General features: G+C 42.7%; 1 protein-coding gene across 1 annotated transcript in view; it reads right to left on the bottom strand.

Annotated features, from left to right (window-relative positions):
- LOC139453341 (1-phosphatidylinositol 4,5-bisphosphate phosphodiesterase epsilon-1-like) overlaps window positions 1–24,338 on the bottom strand; it is a 369,664-nt gene that overhangs the window by 48,744 nt on the left and 296,582 nt on the right. Inside the window, exon 17 of the mRNA XM_071235012.1 lies at window positions 270–410. Within this exon, the coding sequence (XP_071091113.1) occupies window positions 270–410 (141 nt within the window). The remainder of the gene's footprint in view (window positions 1–269; window positions 411–24,338) is intronic.

Raw genomic sequence — 24,338 nt, 5'->3', positions numbered from 1 at the left:
TACCCCAGCTACATCTATGAGGAACAACTTACTAGACACTTCCCCATCTAAAATAACGTCGTCCAATATACGACGTCATCAAGTTGTGAGTACTTTTTCGAATCTCCAGAAATGACATCATGAGAGAACAATGTTTAATCGTGAAATAAACCACGCTTCGTTCTTCATTGTTCTTTGCGATTTATCATGTAGCCATCTTATATAAGGTGTTTATTCCTCCCTGGGAGGAAAGTAATGGACACAATGAGTGGATCTAATACTTCACTCACCTTCATGGAATAGTTCCCACTCATCCTCTTCTTGAAGTATGCGGATCCAATACTGAAACTTGGCGTGCGTTTAAAGGCTGAAGGTGGGTCCTGTGCTGCCACCTGGTGCTGGGGCCCACTCCAGGACCGACCACCGAACACCTGAAAGAGAACAGACATATACTGCTTAAACATGCTTTGTGACGTGTATCAGTCAGTTACTTTCGAAAACTATCATTTGGTTAGTCCAGACACATATATAACCAATATTCACAATGCATCCAGGTTCCAATATGTGATGTCCCACTGTGTAAAGCCAAGCACACAGGTAGATACATATAAAGGGGAGGTAACCACTCCATCCCATTCCCACCACCAGTGCCTAAGTAAAATATTTAAAAAGTTTAGACCAGTAGCTCTTGACTAGTACTATCCCTCAATACTTAGACTGACCAGTACTCTTCCAAATATAGGTTTGTCAATACCATACCCATGCTCGTAGGTTTCAAAAAAAGTTGTTAGACGTCTGAGACCTGCATCACTTCAGGCTATCCTCCAACATAACTACTGTTCAAAGTGTTGTGACACCAAACTCACTCACTCAATGACCTGTTAATGTCTGCTCAAATACTATTCATAGCTTCACTAATACTTCATATGGCTTTGCTTCCATCGTAAATGCTACAAAATTATTAACATTTGTGACACATTTCACAAAAATCCCAACAACAAAAATAGAAAATTTCATCTTTTCCTTGTCCTATCAATGCTATATATCCTTCAGAAACTAATAGAGTCTAACCTTATATATATTTTGACTACGGATCAAGGCTTTTGAGAAGGAAAAAATGGGACCAAGTTCTGACCAACTTTCTCACATGACAAACAACATCGGTAGTCCTGGCTCTGGTACCCACAAACCATGGCTGCTATTGAACTGACAACAACCAGTATGGAGCCACTCGTCTTAATAAAGGTCAGCTCAACCTTTTGAAGGTCACACTGATGAATAATTCAGCGAACAAATTACCACCAGGAGAAGTGAAACACGAAGACATTACTTGTGTAAAAAGCAATCTGGCTTAGTATTACACACGTTCTGTAACACAATAAATATATGATGAACAAGACCAATATAATCAGATCACAATGTACAGACCGTTGATTGGCCTCTTTAAATACAACTGACATTGAATTGTTTCTGTGACTAGAATGGCTTTCCCTTCCAACATCTCCCTGTATTGATTACAAGGAGTGGGTGATTCAATGATGTTTGATGTCACAGTCAGCAATATTCCTGGTATATTAGAATTAGGAGACATATCTACTGTTTTGAATTTTTGAGGTAGTCTAACTGTAGATTAGATACCTCTTGTCCTAATTTGAAAGCAAGCTGTATCTACAGTTCAACTACCTCAAATTTTAAAACACTGCTGGTTCATCTCCATTCTACCATGATGACAAGAGCAGTTTGGAGCTCTCTTGGAGTGAGTGAGTGAGTTGTGTTTAACGCCGCTTTTAACAGTATTCAGTCATATCACATCATGTCAGCTTAATGGGGGAGGAAAGCCAGAAATGATGCAGGTCTGAGACGTTTACCACTTCGGCGACACCCACGAGCACGGGTATGGTGCTGACAAACCTAGAAACATAATCAGGGCAAACTGGGATTTGAACCCACAATCATAGATTTCTGGCGTGCCCAAGGGACACAACTCTGCACAGCGAATTGCAGCGCCTTAGACGACTGGGACAGCTCTCTTGGAACACATACTTATACATGGGTAACAGTGTCAAAAAAGGGGTCTATTGCATGACCCCAGAGGACCCATTGAATGAACCCAGAGGATCTATTGTATGAACCCAGAGGATCTATTGCATGACCCCAGAGGACCCATTGAATGAACCCAGAGGATCTATTGCATGACCCCAGAGGATCTATTGCATGACCCCAGAGGATCTATTGCATGAACCCAGAGGATCTATTGCATGAACCCAGAGGATCTATTGCATGACCCCAGAGGATCTATTGCATGAACCCAGATGATCTATTGCATGAACTCAGATGGCCTATTGCATATTTGCTCATATTTAACATGATGATTTACTGGTGGGCATGAGCCTGGTGGCACAGCCACATTTTGGCAACAGAAACACCTTGAAGTATGACTGAACACGAGTCGGCATTGTATAACGGCATTGTATAATGGCATTGTATAATGGCATTGTATAATGGTATTGTATAACAGCATTGTATACTGGTGGTGATGATAGGGACTGCTTATATTTGTGACAGGTGCTTACATGGCTCTGACACAGTGGTTAGTGTGTGTTTGACTATATATTGTGTCAAATATTCCATTATACTTGATAAGCTGTTGTTCTGACATCGAAACACATATGTTAGTGGGTTCTTAGCAGGAACTGTTATATAATTAAAGTTCAGTTCTGTTCATTTTAATTCCTACATTCTGATTAGCTGAATTGGTCCCAATGTATGCCAAAAATTAAGCCACACCCACCAAAATGGAGTTCTTTTGTTATTACGGAATGTCGAGGAATCCCAATGTTACGGTCGAGGGAATTCCCTTCCAGCTCACATGTATCGTCATGCAATATTGATTGTCCAAACTATACTATTAGACTGAGACTTCTAAGGCTGAGAAGGAATGAAACAGCAAACATGCAGGCTTGCTGGCCTGTATTTTTCATGTCTTCGGGTTTCATTTCTGCCCTGCATTTTTCCAACTGAATCTTCCCGTTCTCAGGGAACTAATGTTTGAATCTAGTGGTTACTGACCATGTCATTTCAAACAGCCATATTTGTTCTTGTTCCTTACAGTCTGACTGTTGCAGTTCTTTTCGCCTGTTGCTACGCAGATTCACACAGGATTTTCGATTCAAACCTCAATGACCCGAATAAAAATCCACAGTCAATCCTTAAATGCAATGATGCGTCGGCATTACTATGCCTGATCTACAATACACATCACATCTTGTTGAAACTGATATTGCATATTTATTGGAAATTATGTTACAAAACCCCTATGTCAACATGGACATTTACGGTCATATTGGTGATTCATTACGTCAAAGAGAGGCTGCATGATTTAATGGGGACATCTTTAATGTACTGCTCCGACGAGACTGAGTCAGAATTGCCTGCACACTGGTGGTCAGGCTCAGTGACATGTCATCATACCCGATAGTGTGGGATGGATCAACCGCTCTTTGAGTGAGTGAGTGAGTGAGTGAGTGAGTTGTCTACCCTTTTTTTTAAGCAATATGGACTTTTACCCGCTGTGTGAGTGAGTGAGTGAGTTGTCTACCCCTTTTTTAAGCAATATGGACTTTTACCGGCACTGTGAGTGAGTGAATGAGTGAGTGAGGTGTCTACTCTTTTTTAGCAATATGGACTTTTACCCGCTCTGTGAGTGAGTGAGTGAGTGAGTGAGTAAGTTGTATCCCCCTTGTTTTGAGCAATATGGACATTTACTTGCTCTTTGAGTGAGTGAGTGAGTGAGTGAGTGAGTTGTCTCCCCCTTTTTTTTGCAACATGGACATTTACCTGCTCTTGGAGTGAATAAGTGAGTGAGTGAGTGAGTGAGTGAGTGAGTGAGTTGTCTCCCCCTTTTTTTTTAGCAATATGGACTTTTACCCAAGTTAGGAATCAACCCAGAGTCATGAACATGATTAGTGAACACTTCAACCACTAGGCTACCCCATATCTCAAAGAAAATGAAATCTTAGAAATCTAGAAGATCACATCCAGTTTTTCTATATTTTCCTCATAACATACCTTGCAAAAGAAACAATACACTTGAAAATTGAATTTGACCAAGATATTATCAAAACATCACTAAGCTGACCTGTTGTAAGATCCTCATTGATATCATGCATGTAATATCGCGTATGATACCTGTCCGTATCAATGCATCACCACTGAATAACCATTTCTTGTTTCATTTTCACCAACATTTAACATGAGTGTTAAACAAATAAGACACATAGCAGATTAAACTTGAAACAATTAGGTTGACTCTGCAAATCTGAGCATCTGCCCTGAGAGTGGAAGGTCGGAGGTTTGATACCTGATCGTGTCGTACCAAAAGATGTTAAAAGATGGAACTTGTTGAACTTGATGGAACCCTGCATAGTGTTTAGCATTGAGGAGATAAAACAAGGATTGGTTGGTCTAGCATGAGTTTCAGTTGAAATATATATATATTGCAATACCCAATACATCTAGTTTGGACTCAATATGTACTATATATATTTACATGAAGTTAGATTATTGTTCTAACAATATCCCACATATTCTCGTGAAACTTTGTTAACCCTAAAATCTGATATTATTTTATATATTATAATCACCATGATAATCATACCACAGAACCCTACACAAGTGTACATTTTTTTTACCGTTTTTAAGTACTGAAAAAATTCACAAACAAAAACAGCAGAACAACAGGGTGCATTAACCAATCAAAATGAAGGACAATTTACCTTTCTTAACGAGAATTACTGACCATAAGCTCCAACAAATTTAACTCCTATCCATGGTGGACGCTCAGTTAAACTCAGCCAGACAGGTATAATTTTACCAGTCTCATTCATATTCATGTGAGCTGAACAGCAAAGTGCTGCATAAACCGTGTGATGACTGGCAAACAGCCCCTGGATGCATGTCTAGCACTGGAAAACCTGCTACTACAAAGTCTGTGCATTGTTTTCTTTGCAGGGTATCACATGAACACTACATTGTACAGTGAACCTAAACTAACATATAGTCCCAGAAATAAGGTTAGATAATAACTCTATAAAGGAACCTTTGAGTGTTAAGAAACTCTTAAGTCAATTTCTAGCCTCAAGCTGAAAACGGGATGTGTATAGGCTGCTGGAGCTGAGAAGGGGATGTGTATAGGCTGCTAGAGCTGAGATGGGATGTGTATAGGCTGCTAGAGCTGAGATGGGATGTGTATAGGCTGCTAGAGCTGAGAAGGGGATGTGTATAGGCTGCTGGAGCTGAGAAGGAGATGTGTACAGGCTGCTGGAGCTGAGAAGGAGATGTGTGTAGGCTGCTAGAGCTGAGAAGGGGATGTGTATAGACTGCTTGAGCTGAGAAAGGGATGTGTATAGGCTGCTGGAGCTGAGAAGGGGATGAGTATAGGCTGCTGGAGCTGAGAAGGGGATGTGTATAGGCTGCTGGAGCTGAGAAGGGGATGTGTATAGGCTGCTGGAGCTGAGAAGGGGATGAGTATAGGCTGCTGGACCTGAGATGGGATGTGTATAGGCTGCTAGAGCTGAGATGGGATGTGTATAGGCTGCTAGAGCTGAGAAGGGGATGTGTATAGGCTGCTGGAGCTGAGAAGGAGATGTGTATAGGCTGCTGGAGCTGAGAAGGGGATGTGTGTAGGCTGCTAGAGCTGAGAAGGGGATGTGTATAGGCTGCTTGAGCTGAGAAAGGGATGTGTATAGGCTGCTGGAGCTGAGAAGGGGATGAGTATAGGCTGCTGGAGCTGAGAAGGGGATGTGTATAGGCTGCTGGAGCTGAGAAGGGGATGTGTATAGGCTGCTGGAGCTGAGAAGGGGATGTGTATAGGCTGCTGGAGCTGCGAAGGGGATGTGTATAGGCTGCTGGAGCTGCGAAGGGGATGTGTATAGGCTGCCGGAGCTGAGAAGGGATGTGTATAGGCTGCTGGAGCTGAGATTAAGGGGATGTGAGTGTGGAATGGGGTTGAATGTTTCATTAAATATATGATGTTCGATTTTTAAGACAGACTAAACAGGACAAAATCACATAAAATATTTCTCCCATAAAACCTAATTCTCTTGAATTATTTTATTTTATTGTTCACATGGTTCAGGCGAGTCTTGCAGTTTTCAAGTTGGATATGAAGCTTTTAAGTAATAACACTGTCAGGGTGGTGAAGAATGATAATACTTGTGATATAATTTATGAACCAAATGTCACTTTCTTGATTTATGAGGAAAATGTCTGTGACCTGCATCTCTAAAGGTTTCAATGTCAAATTAACCTGACATACTGTGGTATAACTGAAATATTGTTCAGCTGTGCTAAATCCCAACTCCCGCCTTTGTATTGTGATATATGTTGTTAACGCTGCACTCAGCAATATTCCAGCTGTATGACGGCAGCCTGTAAATAATCAAGACTGGACCTGACAATCCAGCGATTGACATCATTAACATCAGTTGGGTTTTCATGACACGTTTCAGCCAAGTCAGCGAGCCTGACCACCTGATCCCGTTAATTGCCTCGTCATGCTAAAGGCCCGGGTTTGATTCCCAACATGGGTAGAATCTGTGAAGCCCATTTCTGATGTCCCCCGCCGTGAAATTGCTGGACTAAAGGGGCATAAAGCCACACTCACTCACCAACTCTCTCAAACAGAGACATGACACACTGGTTTACACGGACATGGCATCACTCTTGAGTAACATAGTGTAAAAGGGGGACTACAGGCTTGGGAAAGTGGCACTTCCAGCCAATTTGATTCATATCCCCCAGAGATGTTTGTCTACTGGTTCAAATGGTAAGATGTATCTAGCAGTTTATGACCGTCCTCTACGAATAGACAGTGACATAAAAGAACCCATTGCCTACTTGACATTAAAATAAAAAGAACCAAATTGTGTATACCTCAAAATATTTCTGGAACAAGATTGACATATCTGTTAATCTACGAGTAGTTATATTTCTGATTGATCAAAGTATACTTCAAACAGCTTCAATAAATGTAACAACAGTTGCTAGGTGACAGACAGACAGACAAATATAATTATACTTCAAACAGCTTCAATAAATGTAACAACAGTTGCTAGGTGACAGACAGACAGACAAATATAATTATACTTCAAACAGCTTCAATCAATGTAACCACAATTGCTAGGTGACAGACAGACAGACAAATACAGTTATACTTCAAACAGCTTCAATCAATATAACAACAGTTGCTAGGTGACAGACAGACAGACAGTAAGAGATGGAAAGACAGACTTATAGTAATTTGAAAGACAGATGAACAGACAATAGCTGAGACGGAGCACAAGACAGACAGACAGACAGTAGGCATAGGCAGACAGGCAGTAAACAACAGACAGAGAAACAGAGTGGACAGACAGTCAGCGCTAGAGCAGACGAGAAACGGTCAGTGAATCCTGAGAGTAGAACCTGAGGTGAACACTTACAGATATGGAGGGGAGGTCAGCGGCACACAGACAGGCACACAGCCATCTGTGTACTTAGAGACACACTGCTCACGGCACCATGACTGCACACATCAGTAGTACTTAGCCACAACTTGTTTGTGTCCCACACAGAGCAATACATTACTCTCAGTCAGTAGTAAAACCAAGGAGCATCTATACAATAAGTTGGAATATTATCACAAAATCTGTCACCTGTTCCATGTAATGTTTAAAAGAGCATTATCTAGACTGGAATGATGGAGTGTCTATTTCCTCCTACACATAGTTACAGCTGGCCCTGTTGTGTCAACACATGACGCCAACATATATTGGCGCCACAACTATCCTTCTCAAACCTGAACATAAATATTCTTGCACAATAAACTTTCCATGGTTTGGGTCAGTGAATGGTTCAGTTCCTAGAAGCACAAGCAAATGTTACAGTGGTGATGGTGATGACTTTTCAAAATTCTTGATCCTTTTGTAATGAAGGTATTTTCCTCATGACTATCTGTGAGAGGGTGAAGATATCTGCTACTTCGGACCAGATCCAGCCAGTAAGCTGGTGACAAGAGCAGGCGAGGTTGGTCAGATGGAGAATCAATACAACACATATTGTAGGCAGAGAGTGGGAGGGAACTTTCAGTACAGTATTGGGGAGGGCGTGGTGCTGCCTCACTGTACAGTAGTTGGGTGGGCGTGGTGCTGCCTCACAGTACAGTATTGGGGAGGTCGTGGTGCTGCCTCACAGTACAGTAGTGGGGAGGGCGTGGTGCTGCCTCACAGTACAGTAGTAGGGAGGGCGTGGTGCTGCCTCACAGTACAGTAGTTGGGTGGGCATGGTGCTGCCTCACAGTACAGTAATTGGGAGGGTGTGGTGTTGCCTCACAGAACAGTAGTGGGGTGGGCATGGAGCTGCCTCACAGTACAGTATTGGGGTGGGCGTGGTGCTGCCTCACAGTACAGTATTGGGGAGGACGTGGAGCTCCCTTACAGTACAGTATTGGGGAGGACTTGGTGTTGCCTCACAGTACAGTATTGGAGAGGGTGTGGTACTCCCTCACAGTACAGTATTGGGGAGGACGTGGTGCTCCCTCGCAGTACAGTAGTGGGGTGGGCGTGGTGCTGCCTCACAGTACAGTAGTGGGGTGGGCCTGGTGCTGCCTCACTACAGTAATTGGGAGGGTGTGGTGTTGCCTCACAGAACAGTATTGGGGAAGACGTGGTGCTCCCTCACAGTACAGTATTGGGGAGGACGTGGTGCTCCCTCACAGTACAGTATTGGGGAGGACGTGGTGCTCCCTCACAGTACAGTAGTGGGGAGGACTTGGTGTTGCCTCACAGTACAGTATTGGGGAGGACGTGGTGCTTCCTCACAGTACAGTATTGGAGTGGGCGTGGTCCTGCCTCACGGTACAGTATTGGGGAGGACGTAGAGCTGCCTCACAGTACAGTAATTGGGGAGGGCGTGGTGCTCCCTCACAGTACAGTAGTGGGGAGTACATAGAGTTGCCTCACAGTACAGTAGTTGGGTGGGCATGGTGCTGCCTCACAGTACAGTAATTGGGAGGGTGTGGTGTTGCCTCACAGAACAGTAGTGGGGTGGGCATGGAGCTGCCTCACAGTACAGTATTGGGGTGGGCGTGGTGCTGCCTCACAGTACAGTATTGGGGAGGACGTGGAGCTCCCTTACAGTACAGTATTGGGGAGGACTTGGTGTTGCCTCACAGTACAGTATTGGAGAGGGTGTGGTACTCCCTCACAGTACAGTATTGGGGAGGACGTGGTGCTCCCTCGCAGTACAGTAGTGGGGTGGGCCTGGTGCTGCCTCACTACAGTAATTGGGAGAGTGTGGTGTTGCCTCACAGAACAGTATTGGGGAAGACGTGGTGCTCCCTCACAGTACAGTATTGGGGAGGACGTGGTTCTCCCTCACAGTACAGTATTGGGGAGGGCATGGTGCTCCCTCACAGTACAGTATTGGGGAGGACGTGGAGCTCCCTCACAGTACAGTAGTGGGGAGGACTTGGTGTTGCCTCACAGTACAGTATTGGGGAGGACGTGGTGCTTCCTCACAGTACAGTATTGGAGTGGGCGTGGTCCTGCCTCACGGTACAGTATTGGGGAGGACGTAGAGCTGCCTCACAGTACAGTAATTGGGGAGGGCATGGTGCTCCCTCACAGTACAGTAGTGGGGAGTACATAGAGTTGCCTCACAGTACAGTAATTGGGGAGGGCTTGGTGCTCCCTCACGGTACTGTATTGGGTAGGGCGTGGTGTTGCCTCACAGTACAGTAGTGGGGAGTACATAGAGTTGCCTCACAGTACAGTAATTGGGGAGGGCTTGGTGCTCCCTCACAGTACAGTAGTGGGGAGGACTTGGTGTTGCCTCAACTGTACAGTATTGGGGAGGACGTGGTGCTTCCTCACAGTACAGTATTGGGGAGGACGTAGAGCTGCCTCATAGTACAGTATTGGAGTGGGCGTGGTCCTGTCTCACAGTACAGTATTGGGGAGGAAGTGCTGTTCCCTCACAGTACAGTATTGGGGAAGATGTGGTGCTCCCTCACAGTACAGTATTGGGGAGTGCATGGTGCTCCCTCACAGTACAGTATTGGAGTGGGCGTGGTCCTGCCTCACAGTACAGTATTGGGGAGGACGTGGTGCTTCCTCACAGTACAGTATTGGGGAGGACGTAGAGCTGCCTCATAGTACAGTATTGGAGTGGGCGTGGTCCTGCCTCACAGTACAGTATTGGGGAGGAAGTGCTGTTCCCTCACAGTACAGTAATTGGGGAGGACGTGGTGCTCCCTCACAGTACAGTAATTGGGGAGGACGTGGTGCTCCCTCACAGTACAGTATTGGGGAGGACGTGGTGCTCCCTTACAGTACAGTATTGGGGAGGACGTAGAGCTGCCTCACAATACAGTAATTGGGGAGGACTTGGTGCTCCCTCACAGTACAGTATTGGGGAGTGCGTGGTGCTCCCTCACAGTACAGTAATTGGGGAGGACGTGGTGTTGCCTCACAGTACAGTATTGGGGAGGATGTGGTGCTCCCTCACAGTACAGTATTGGGGAGGACGTAGAGCTGCCTCACAGTACAGTAATTGGGGAGGACTTGGTGCTCCCTCACAGTACAGTATTGGGGAGTGCGTGGTGCTCCCTCACAGTACAGTAATTGGGGAGGACGTGGTGTTGCCTCACAGTACAGTATTGGGGAGGATGTGGTGCTCCCTCACAGTACAGTATTGGGGAGGACGTAGAGCTGCCTCACAATACAATATTGGGGAGGATGTGGTGCTCCCTTACAGTACAGTATTGGGGAGGGCGTGGTGATCCCTCACAGTACAGTATTGGGGAGGATGTGGTGCTCCCTCACGGTACAGTAATTGGGAGGATGTGGTGCTCCCTCACAGTACAGTATTGGGGTGGGCCTGGTGGTCCCTCACAGTACAGTATTGGGGAGGATGTGGTGCTCCCTCACAGTACAGTATTGGGGAGGGCGTGGTGCTGCCTCACAGTACAGTATTGGGGAGGATGTAGTGCTCCCTCACAGTACAGTATTGGGGAGGGCGTGGTGCTCCCTCACAGTACAGTAGTGGGGTGGGCGTGGTGCTGCCTCACAGTACAGTAGTTGGGTGGGCGTGGTGCTGCCTCACAGTACAATATTGGGGTGGGCCTGGTGCTGCCTCACTACAGTAATTGGGGAGGATGTGGTGCTGCCTCACAGTACAGTATTGGGGTGGGCGTGGTGCTGCCTCACAGTACAGTAGTGGGGTGGGCGTGGTGCTGCCTCACAGTACAGTAATTGGGGAGGATGTGGTGCTGCCTCACAGTACAGTATTGGGGAGGGTGTGGTGCTGCCTCACAGTACAGTAGTGGGGTGGGCGTGGTGCTGCCTCACAGTACAGTATTGGGGAGGATGTGGTGCTGCCTCACAGTACAGTATTGGGGAGGATGTGGTGCTGCCTCACAGTACAGTAGTGGGGTGGGCTTGGTGCTGCCTCACAGTACAGTAGTTGGGTGGGCGTGGTGCTGCCTCACAGTACAGTAGTGGGGTGGGCGTGGTGCTGCCTCACAGTACAGTAATTGGGGAGGATGTGGTGCTCCCTCACAGTACAGTAATTGGGGAGGACGTGGTGCTCCATCACAGTACAGTATTGGGGAGGATGTGGTGCTGCATCACAGTACAGTAATTGGGAGGGTGTGGTGCTCCCTCACAGTACAGTATTGGGGAGGACGTAGAGCTGCCTCACAGTACAGTAATTGGGAGGGTGTGGTGCTCCCTCACAGTACAGTATTGGGGAGGGCGTGGTGCTCCCTCACAGTACAGTATTGGGGAGGATGTGGTGCTCCCTCACAGTACAGTATTGGGGAGGATGTAGTGCTCCCTCACAGTACAGTATTGGAGAGGACGTAGAGCTGCCTCACAGTACAGTATTGGGGAGGGCGTGGTGCTCCCTCACAGTACAGTATTGGGGAGGACGTAGAGCTGCCTCACAGTACAGTAATTGGGGAGGGCGTGGTGCTCCTTCACAGTACAGTATTGGGGAAGACTAATCAGTACACTATAAGGGAAGGACTAGGACATGCAGCTCCTTTCCTTCCGAGCCCTGGGGCAGACTTGGGAGCTCCCAGTTGAACATATGCCTTGAGATATCTTCCTTTGATCCTCTGTGTTGGAATTCTCATGTGGGAAGAGCCTCATGAAACTGTTCTTGTCTTTCAAGACTTTAGTGGTATGATCAAGCAAAACTAATTAACATATTACTTCCCACTGACCATACAAAATTCTTGGGAAGGGGCCTGAGATATTTGTCAGACATCTTAATGTCTTGATATCACCACCATCTATATGTCTTGATATCACCACCATCTATATGTCTTGATATCACCACTATCTATATCTCGTGATATCAGCACCATCTATATGTCTTGATATCAGCACCATCTCTATGTCTTGATATCAGCACCATCTCTATGTATTGATATCACCACCATCTATATGTCTTGATATCACCACCATCTATATCTCTTCATATCATCACCATCCATATGTCTTGATATCACCACCATCTATATGTATTGATATCACCACCAAATATCACTTGATATCAACACCATCTATATCTTTTAATATCAATATCATCTATATCTCTTGATATCAATGCCATCTATATCTCTTGATATCAGCACCATCTATATCCCTTGATATCAGCACCATCTTTATATCTTGATATAAGCATCATCTATATCTCTTGATATCAACATGATATATGTCCCTTGATATCAACATGATATATATCTCTTAATATCAATACCATCTATATTTCTTGATATCACCACAATCTATATCTCTTGATATCAACACCATCTATATCTCTTGATATCAACACCATCTACAGTATATCTCTTGATATCATCAACATCTATAGCTCTTAATATCACCACAAGCTATAGCTCTTGATATCAACACCATCTATAACTCTTGATATCAACGCCATCTTTATCTCTAAATATCAACAACATCTATATCTCTTGATATCAACACCATCTATATCTCTTGATATCATCACCATCTATAGCTCTTGATATCACCACTATCTATAGCTCTTGAAATCAACACCATCTATATCTCTTGATATCAACGCCATCTTTATCTCTTAATATCAGCTCCACCTATCTCTTGACATCAACACCATCTATTTTTCTTGATATCAGCTCCATCTATATCTCCTGATATCAATACCATCTATATCTCTTGATATCAGCTCCATCTATATCTCTTGATATCAATACCATCTATATCTCTGGATATCAACACCATCTATTTCTCTTGATATCAGCTCCATCTATATCTCTTGATATCAATACCATCTATATCCTTTGATATCAACACCATATATCTTTCCAAATCAGCACCATCTTTCCTCCATGATATCATTACCATCTAAATTCCTTGATATCAGGACATCTGTACTCCTTGATATAACCACCATCTATACATCTTGATATCATTTCATCTATGCTCCTTGATGTCATCACCCTTTATACACCTTGATACAATCACCATCCATACCCTTTGAATAAATCTCCATTCACACACCTTGATATCACATCATCCATACTCCTTGATATCAGTACTATTTTACTCCTTGATAACCTTTTACACAGAATTTAATTGGTTATATATCTTATCATATCTTATACTAATTTGATATCAAATATACCGTAAGCATGATATCACATTTATACCATCAGCGACAGTGAAAGAATCCCACCATTTTCCCACAAAAGATTGACATCAAAAGCAAGATGAATCCTACCTTTGAATGCACGGAATCAATGAGCTCCACAAGACCACTCATTATATACATGACCACACATCGACTGGAGGCATGACATCTTCAAATGAACTCATGATCTTCAAGTTACTTAATCTAACAATTCAGGCTGCCCAGACAGTCACTGCTGAATGTTGCAACAGTTATTTCTTCAGTTGCTGCTATATGGTGTGATGTGAACTGGCCGAGAGCGGAAATCTGTGGGCCAGCTCTCTGATCATGTGACAGACCGACAAGCTCCGTATCTTCTTCAACTGTAGTGGGGAATCCTGACCACATGAGCTTGCTGTAGTTGCTGCCTGACCTGTCTTGCTTTATCTTTCAGGGAACAGAGATGCCATTGATTAAATGAGATACTAAAGCCTGATTGTGCAACATGAAGGTCTTCACATGGGAAGCTTCCCTGATTTGAGATAAGGTAGCTCATGTGTCTGTCTATTTACAAGGTCACAGCCGATTTCCATACATTGGTGTCAATCTAGGTCCACTGATAGCCAATTTCCAAACATTGGTGTCAATCTAGGTCCAAACAGCCGACTTCCAAACATTGGTGTCAATCTTGGTCCACTGATAGCCAATTTCCAAACATTGGTGTCAATCTAAGTCCACATAGCCAATTTCCAAACCAGGTGTCAATCTAGGTTCACACAGCCGACTTCCAAACATTGGTGTCAATTTAGGTCCACACGCCCAATTTCCAAAGATTGGTGCCAATTTAGGTCAAGACAGCCGACTTCCAAACATTGATGTAAAACCAGCCCAACACATCAACTTCTTCCAAACACTGGTGCCAATCTAGGTCCATACAGCCGATTTCCAAAGATTGGTGCCAATTTAGGTCCACACAGCTGAGATCCAAAGATTGGTCCCAATCTAGGTCCCCACAGCAGATTTCCAAACATTGGTGCCAAACCAGGTCCACAAACCCTTCTTCCAAACATTTGTGCCAAACCAGGTCCACATTATAAGCCTCCTTCCAAACATTGATGTCCACCCATGTCCAGATAGATATGACAGTAAGTGATAATTACCCCATTTAACTGGAGATTATTAGCGCTGTTGGCTCGCGGCACATTCTGGAGAAGGTTAGGTGGGAAGTGGTGTACATGCTGCTGTAGGAGTGTACTGTAGACAGTTGACCAGATGCCCCTTGGTCATGGATTAATGATGGCAGATGAATTGAACAGAGCTCTTTCAGGAGTATCAGACACTCAAGTCTTGTATTTACTGTAAATTATTGAAAGAATATAATCTTTGTATCCAACTGGAACTGAGATATGGTTTTGAACTGCTCTTAGCAATATTCCATCGACATAACAATGGTGTCACACATTGACGTGACTGTACCTACATGGGACTTGAACCCAGGGCTGGGACAACCCACTTCAGTCATTTAGAGTTGTCTCTGTTCACCTATCTGTCTCAGGTTTGATTCCTCACATGAGTGAAACTAATTTCTGGTGTCCCCCACCCTGACATTACAGGGTGCCGTTGTACAAAACAACCTTAGCCCTACGACTGTCGTAAGTCCATGTTAAGGTATGAGAGTCATGATCACCTAAGCGCTAAGATCACTTTGTACAATGACCCCCTTGACTATTGCTAAAGACATTGTATAACTATACTCGATCCCTCATGCTCTTACTTACTCATATGTGGCTGGGGTACCTGGGCCCTGTTCCACAAAGCGACCTTAGTGCTAAGTTGGTCGTAGCTCCCATACTTTACCATAGGCTTACGATCAACATAGCACTAAGATGGCTTTGTGGAACAGGGCCCTGATTATCAATGTGTGAAAAGGAAAAGGTAAAGCTTACCAATAATTTGTTATTCCAAACAGTAGTTTATCTGGAGGATTTCACTGTGAACAATACTCTACTGATTGAGGTTACACTGTATTTCCCCACATTAAAAGTGAGTGAGTTGGGTTTAATGCTGCTCTGAACAGTACTCCAGTCATATTCTGTGTTCCAGTCATATTCTGTGTTCCAGCTTGATGTGGGAGGAAAGCCCAAAGTGATGCTGCCCTTAGACCTGTGAAGATCCGGGGTAGAATAGATCTTCAGCAACCCATGCTTGCCGTAAAAGGTGCCTATGCTTGTCGTTAGAGGCAACTAACGGGATCAGGTGGTCAGGCTTACTGACTTGGTTGATGCATGTCATCCTATTCCAATTGCATGGTTCAATGCTCATGATGTCAATCACTGGACTGTCTAGTCCAGAATCGATTATTTACCAACCACCGTCATATAGCTGGAATATTGCTGAGTGCAGCATTAAACAACGAACCAAACTAAACCAATAGACGTTTACCACTTTGGTGAATGCATGAGCATGGTTTATAATGATGCTGACAAACCTAGAAACAAACTCAGGGCAAATGAGGAATCAACCCCCACACTCATAGGATTCTGATGTGTTCAAGGGATGCAACTCCATACAGCAAACGGAGGAGCCCCAGACGACGAGGTCACCTGTGCCCCTTATATACAAAGATATACCCAGAGATTATCAGTAGTCGAAAACAATGCAGTGCTCATATATACATATATAATCACACTCACAACATTAACTTAATAAAACACAAGCGTAAAATATCTTGTCTCACAACGTTGAGATGAAGGTTTATCAAAAAATAAGGGCAAACAAAACTGAAATACTTCTGACACTGAAGACCCATTTTTTTCTATTCTTCAAGACAAAAATATTTTGAAATCAGAACTGTTTTGCATGGAAACAGGCTTCGTGAAATGCCTGGGAGATGGCACTTCTGACTCGTGATGTACCAAATGACATCATGCCGAGATCTTGTTAAAACAAGCTGCAAACAGTGTAATAATGTTTTCCACTAATTTCATGAATGTAATGAAATGAATAATAAGATTACACTGTTTACAGCTCAGTGTCAGTCCCCAGGGACAGAAATCTGTCCTTCAGAAACTAAGTCAATTAAAGCTCTCCAAAAAGAAGTTCAGAAAAGACTCTCGGTATCGATCTGCTTTGTATTGGGGATCAAGATATTTAGCACAGACTCAAACCAAGAGCTTGAGGAAAAATCTTTGAATGGGTCTTGTGACAAATAAGATAGATCACATTCTTGTGAGTGTTTTTTATCAGCCATCATGGTGGTGTAAGCAGGTCTGTGACACCAGGTGACAGATGGAATCAGCGCTCAAAATGGCCGCTCTCCTGTCATCCAGTGACAAGAAAATATAAGTCAGACCAATCTCCTACCCAGAGTTCCATGCGACCAGCATAGTACCTCTGCCACAGGCCAGCGCCATGTGACGATTCGTCACATCTTACACAGTCTGGTCACGTGATATGCAAATTTGTTATGCTGAGTCACCACTGCACCAGAGTGTGAAGTCAGACCAGTAACCTTGCCAGGCTCCTGTTTTGCTTGTCTGGAACTATTTTCCATAATTTATTCATTACTGTTGACATTTTTTTAAAAATAAATAAAAATTTGATTACAATCCTGACAATGGTCAAGATGTTGTGCTGGTATTGATCTTCCTTTGCTGGATGTCTTTCTTGAGGATATTAGCGTTGAATGATATTCTTTGTTGTGGCCAGTTCCATATACGAAATAAGTTCATACACTAGATTTGCTTATTTTTTTCAGCTGCCTCCATCAGTGAGTGATCGAGTTTTAATGCTGTTTTGAAATGTTTTTCAATCTGAGGGATGTACAACTTAACGTGGGATGAATCCTGAAGTGATGCAGGTCTCCGATGTTTAATGCTTTGGTGAAACACACAAGTGCGGATATGGTTCTGACAAACCTAGAAACATAACTGGGGTGAAAACGGATTCAAACCAATCATGGGTTTCTGGCGTGCCTAAGGGACACAACTCAGTACAGTGAATTCTAGTGTTTTGAACAACTGTGCATTGATGTGGACCACATGGATCGACAAACCTAGAAACATAATTAGGGTGAAACCAGGATTCGATTTGGTTGGTTGGTTTGTTTGTTGTTAAGCGCCGCACTCAGCAATGTTCCAGCTATATGATGGCAGTCTGTAAATAATCGAGTCTGGACCAGACAATCCAGTGATTAATGGCATGAGCATCGATCCACACAATTGGGATCAATGACATGCATCAACCCAGTCAGTGAGCCTGACCACCCGACCCCTTTAGTCACCTTTTACGACAAGCATAGTCATCTTTTACGGCAAGTATGGGTTGCTGAAGACCTATTCTACCCCGGAATCTTCAGGGGTCCCAGGATTCGAACCTGTGATTGATAATAGTAAGGGATGTCACTCTGCAAAGTGAATTGCAGCACCATGAAGAACTGGACCAGCCTTGCCTTCTCATGGCAGACTTGAACTAACATGAACATTAGATCATCAAATGCTTGCAGTACAACAAGTCAATGTTTAGTTTGGTTTGTTTTTGTTTGCTGTTTAACGCTGCACTCAGTAATATTCAGGCTATATGACGGGGGTCTGTTAATAATCGAATCTGGACCAGACAATCTAATGACTGATATCATGAGCATCTATCTACGCAATTGGGATACGATGACATGCATGAACCAAACCAGTGAGCCTGACCACCGAAACCTGTTAGACGCCTCTTACGACAAGCATAGTCTCCTTTTACAGCAAACATGGGTTGCAGAAGACCTATTCTAACCCTGATCTTCACAGTTGTGTTTCAGGGTAAGGCTAAATCACTGGATGATCTCATATAATTCTTCCTTGGGAATATCAATGCAAATAGAAAAATAATGAAACAAATACTGATTGCTCAGGCAACATGATTAAATGTCTCCATATGCCCCAGGGGTAAGCGAAACTTTCATGTACGAGAGAGATAATTTGTCTGCGATTATCAGAGCTGTCTCAGTCAAATGCAAAACAGAGACAGTTGTAAGTATATCATGACATACAACTCAGTCTAATTTATTTTAATCAAGTATTCTGAAAAGGTTTTGTCCCATGATCCATAGTTATAAATTTACTTTTAATGAGTTAAAATATAACTGTTACAAGCACCATGCCCAATTCCTTAGTCAATGACCAAAACCATTGGTATTTTACATGTCTATTTCCCTGTAAATTAGAGAAACAGTTTTTAGGAAATTAGTGCTTAGATTTAGTAACAGCATATTGATTGACCAGCAGCCCATCCCATGGGATGACACTGGCGATACTTTCATATTCATCTGCATCTCGGTCTGTGCTGCTTTCATACTCCATCAGTGATGACAACAAGCTGCAATCACAAGATTAATTAGATTTTCACTCCTGATGTCACTGAGGAATGAATGGGAGAGTCGCAATGATTTCCCTTAATACAAAGTCCCTAATCTCTCGTGTCTCCATTGCTAATTACGGCAAGCTGGAGCCTCCTGAAATAGATAGACTTCAGCAGCGTGTGGAAGCCCAATAAACAGAAATACTTTTGTAGTCGCTTTGCGTCTATTACCCCATTGCTCATTCTGATACGTGTCTATTTCACTCCGCTGTAACTAAACAGGGAGGTTGTCTTCGATCTAAAGCATTTCAATGGGAAGAATGCCATTAAGTTTGTAATTACAGTATGTTTTTTGTTTTCATAGTTTTAACATTCCATTATTTCGAAGTTAACAGTATTCTCTTGAGAAGTAAATTATTTATATGAATCTGTTTGTGCAGTGCCATATTTTTCATGAGGTGATTCAATTGAGCCCCAGGGGCAATTAGAGTTTCGTAAACAACAAAGTTTTAATCTGAAGATGAGTCACAACATTCTAGGGTTTTCTATTAAAATATACCGGTATCCACAATTAGTATTCTACAAGGACACTTATAAATCCTGCATTCTGATTGGTCCACAGGCTGTACAGAATCTATTTAATCTCATAACATGAATTTATCACCCAAAACTGGCTTCAACAGGCGATATCGCTTGGGTGCAGGCCATCAGTTACCATGACATCACAATCAAATGACATCAGACCCGTGAAGATCCGAGGTAGAATAGGTCTTCAGCAACCCATTCTTGCCGTACAAGGCGACTTTACTTGTCGTAAGAGGCGACTAACAGGATCGGGTGGTCAGGCTCGCTGACTTGGTTGATGCATGTCATGGATCCCAATTGCGTGGATCGATGCTCATGACATTAATCACTGGATTGTCTGGTCCAGACTCAATTATTTACAGACCGCCGTCATATAGCTGGAATGTTGTTGAGTGCGGCGTTAAACAACAAACCAACAAAATGACATCAGTAATCTCTCTGCCACTGAAGCTCACCAGGTTAGCTTTATTTGTTACTCTCAAGATACTGATTACTAAAGTTTACAAACTAGGGCGGGGACGAGTCCAAATTTACTACCCGGGTACCCAATACCCTATTACCTGACCCTACCCAGGTACCCGTTGTAGGTCTCAAGAGATGGGTACCAAATGTCTGATTGGGACTAGTTGACTGTAGCCATATCAAAATGCACTTAGACACACACATGTAGAATGATCTGGTCACGCATACACTTGAATTTGACTGAAGCTTTATCTTTATTCAAACATATAAAAGTCAGAAGGAATGGGTGCATAGTTGGAAAGCCATGCGGACATTAGTGACTTGTAGTGTAGCCATGGAGTTCTAGTTAACTTTTATCATTAATCACTATATATCACGTGACTAACCACATGTCCAGGTGGTCACAAGATGATGTCCTACTCAGGAACCACCCCACCCGAGTACCCGAGTTACCCAGCCCTAACAGACACTACAAAAGTAGGAAGATGGTTTTGGGCACTTGTCAATATACCTCCTGGGCAAGTCTCAGGGTCTTAAATTTCCATTGACTCATGTTGAAACATGAATACATGACACTATTTATGGAAAGCAACATCTTTAATTCTTTGTCACAAAATTACAGTGCTACTTCTTGTTCCTTCATCAAGTGAATGCTTAGTGAGTGCATAGAGGTGTATATCATGATTTATATAAATATATATACAAACTCTATGCACTCACTAAGCATTCACCTGTTGAAGGAGCAAGAAGTAGCTCTGAAACGTCGTGACAAAGACTAATAGAAGTTGCTATCCATTAATAGTGTCATGGATTCTGGTTTTCCCAACTTCTAAATGCCTATCAAGGATTTCATGTTGATATAGTCGATATCAAAAGATTTTCCATGTGTCATGTAAGACTAGAGGGGGCAGCCTAGTGGCTGATGTTTAAGCATGACCTCATGACAATGAGTGAACTCGTGTTTAGGTCTGTTACCAAGGCATTGGTGGCCCAGTTGTCTGAGCCTCCGCAATTTCTCAGTGCAGAGTTGCATCCCTTAGCATATGTCAGAAACCTCAGATTGTGTATTTGAATCCTGGTTTGACCTGATTGTGTTTCTAGGTTTGTCAGCACCCGACTTGGCAGTGCTCAAGAGTTTCACCAAAGTGGTGAATGTCTGAGACCTGCTGATACTCTGTGACATAACTGGATTAATGTTCACAGCAGTGTTAAACCCAACTCACTCACTATTAACGTATTGATTTGTGAATCAGTGTTGAACTGTTGCTTCAATACTGACACAGTACTATTATTGCTTCAAATCTGACACAGTAATATTGCTTCAATACTGACACAGTACTATTCTTGCTTCAATACTGACACAGTACTATTCTTGCCTCAATACTGACACAGTACTATTCTTGCTTCAATACTGACACAGTACTATTCTTGCTTCAATACTGACACAGTACTGTTATTGCTTCAATACTGACACAATACTATTATTGCTTCAATACTGACACAGTACTATCATTGCTTCAAATCCGACACAGTACTATGGCTGCTTCAAATCTGACACAGTACTGCAAAGAAGCGTCAGAAAGCCTCGCCCACTGAATCTCACGACAATAATCCGTTCATGTGGTGGTGTTGAAATACTCCACTATCTGTCATGTGCCAACACAGTGTTTCCAGCCTCAGTGATAAGGGGATATTGCAGTCTGTATGGCATTCAGCTGGGTACACATGTGCCTTGTAATGCTTCTGATAAATTCAGCAAATTAAATACACCAATGTCGGATCAGGCTATTTCTGGCATCGGTTGAAAAAAACATGGCCTGCTGTGCTCATTTACTCTCCGATCTCACCAATTTTGTCTTGGGTACCTGGACAATGTTTCACAAAGCGATCGTAGCCCTGCAGTCGTAAGCCAATGTTAAAGTATGGGAGTTACGATCGTCTTAGCGCTATGATCGCTTGGTGGAATGGGGCCCTGCACTGATATTCATTTACATTATGTAACCACTAATTCAGATAGGATATTGTTGAGGCAATACTGTTGTGATGGCATGTGGTCCTGCGTACAATTGGACAAATCAGGTAAAGTTAAGCACTGCTGGTTCGGAGAGTACTTGGATTGTTCGACTCCTGAGAGTTTCCAGGGCTTTGGTCCTGCCCAACACTGAAGCATATGTTTCATGTGGTGTCTCCTTAGGCAGGTGAATTTGTTTGAAATATGCCTCTGATCACCCAGCAGTGAATGGGTACCCGGTAGGAGATGGCTAATGTGACTGTTAACCTTCTAGCATTAGTAGGCAACATGGGTTGTATACATCTTAGGGAGTTGAGATTGGCTTTCAAGTCGAGTGGACACTGATCACTTCATGAACATTATATGGTAAATTATGGTTAAAATGAACTCAAAGGTAACACTAATTTTACTTTGATATAATTGTAGTTCGTTAAAAAGTATTTTGACTGAATTTCCTCACTCTAGCTGTCACATTTTATGGACAGAACATATCCACTCCAAAGGTTATAATCATGGTTTTACTATTGTTATTTGAGGGTGTAAATTGAGGACAGGGTGTCAATACTTTACCCAGTTAATCATATGCACATGCATTTGTTTATTACCTTTTTGAACAGCCGCACGTAGCCGCAGATGTTTTGATAGGCTGTTAGGGACCCACGAGCAGCTCAGAGATAAGCAGTTTGTGATAAACATAAACATTGTCATTGACAGAGTACACACAGGACCACAAAGTGAGTTAGCTATATCCATCAATTTTACATGATTAAACATACAGAGAAAGGCCGGTACCAAAAAGCAGCTTGATTTTTCCATTAATTTTATATGATTAAATATACAACGAAAGGCCCAGACTTAAAACACATTTCGTTATATCCATCAGTTCGTTATAAGTGTGTTCTTAATAAATGTAGTTAACTGTAAACAGCTTTCCCTTTTCATTCAGTACATCAGGCTTGCAGACTTGAAATAAATTTCCCCTGGACCACTGAGGATTGGCTACATGAAAATTCCTACCAGTCCTTGTAGTTGTGTACAACCAGCCTGGGAAGGACTTCACTACATAAATGTATTCCTTGATGAATAAAATACAGGAATACAGTATTTGGCTACAATTGGACTTGGAATATTTAAAAAATATTTTTTTTTTAAAATTGAAAAATATAGAAAATATACGACCGTCTACAATAAAACTTAATTTCACCCGTCCTTGATGGAATTAAATTGTCATGGATGTCGGGCCGGCTGTTATTTGCAGCACGGATTACCTTCACCATAACATCTGACTCAGCACCAGGATCTTGATCAATAAAATATCCTTCTACACTTTCTCCACAAAAACAACACTGATTCCACACTCCCATGACGCCAGGAGAGTGATACGTTTAGCACCATCTGAACAACAAGTCCTGTGTAAAACTCCCACTTTGACGATACTACTGCCGGTCAACCTGACCCTGGGGAGTGGAATTCAGTTACAATACTAACTGATTACCTTGACGGACAAGAACTAATTCATAGCCTAACTGCACTCGTCTGATTGCTGATGACTGTTCTCTGAAGGCTCCAGGGTGTTAGGGACCGATCATTTGATATTCATGGGGTGCCTGTGATTTTATAAAAAAATTATTGTCCCTGCAAATTTGCAAAAAGAGTAATTATGGTTCAGACTGTTGAAAAAAAATATTGTCTATCATAAAAATTACATTCTTCGAATAAATAATAAAAATAAAATAAATAACATGTGCCCTCATGATAAAGAAGTTGACATCCATAAATTCTTTTCCTTATCAATATTTATTCTGACAGTTTCAATTTGAAAAAATATCTAGTTTCCGGTCCCTTAAACTATGGCCAGTTATCATTGTATATCTTATATAGGAAATATGGCGCTGTGTGTGCTGGACACTGGTCGATACTGTGGGCGAAACACAGCATTGGAAAATGACAATAATTTCTTATCCATTGTATCTATTTGCTGGAGCAGCAGCTTCAAAATATTTCCATCCCTACTTTTAAGTCCATCTATCTAGATTTGTTTCCCCCTTAACCTATCCATCAACTTGCGTTATCAAAAGTTGGTAAATCATATTTCTGATGTTAAGGCAAGTGGGCGTCAGTGTAATCTGATAGCATACCACCATGATATATTTGACTGTATGTAGTTGGTGTTATCAAGAATCACTGTCTCCTAATTACACGAATAACATTATGGAATTGATGTACAATAATTTTGACTACCTCAGACAATCCAGATTTC

This window comes from Haliotis cracherodii, unplaced genomic scaffold (assembly GCF_022045235.1).
Source record: "Haliotis cracherodii isolate W230 unplaced genomic scaffold, xgHalCrac1.p SCAF_9, whole genome shotgun sequence".
NCBI lineage: Eukaryota > Metazoa > Mollusca > Gastropoda > Lepetellida > Haliotidae > Haliotis > Haliotis cracherodii.
This window is presented reverse-complemented; position numbering and strand designations above follow the sequence as displayed.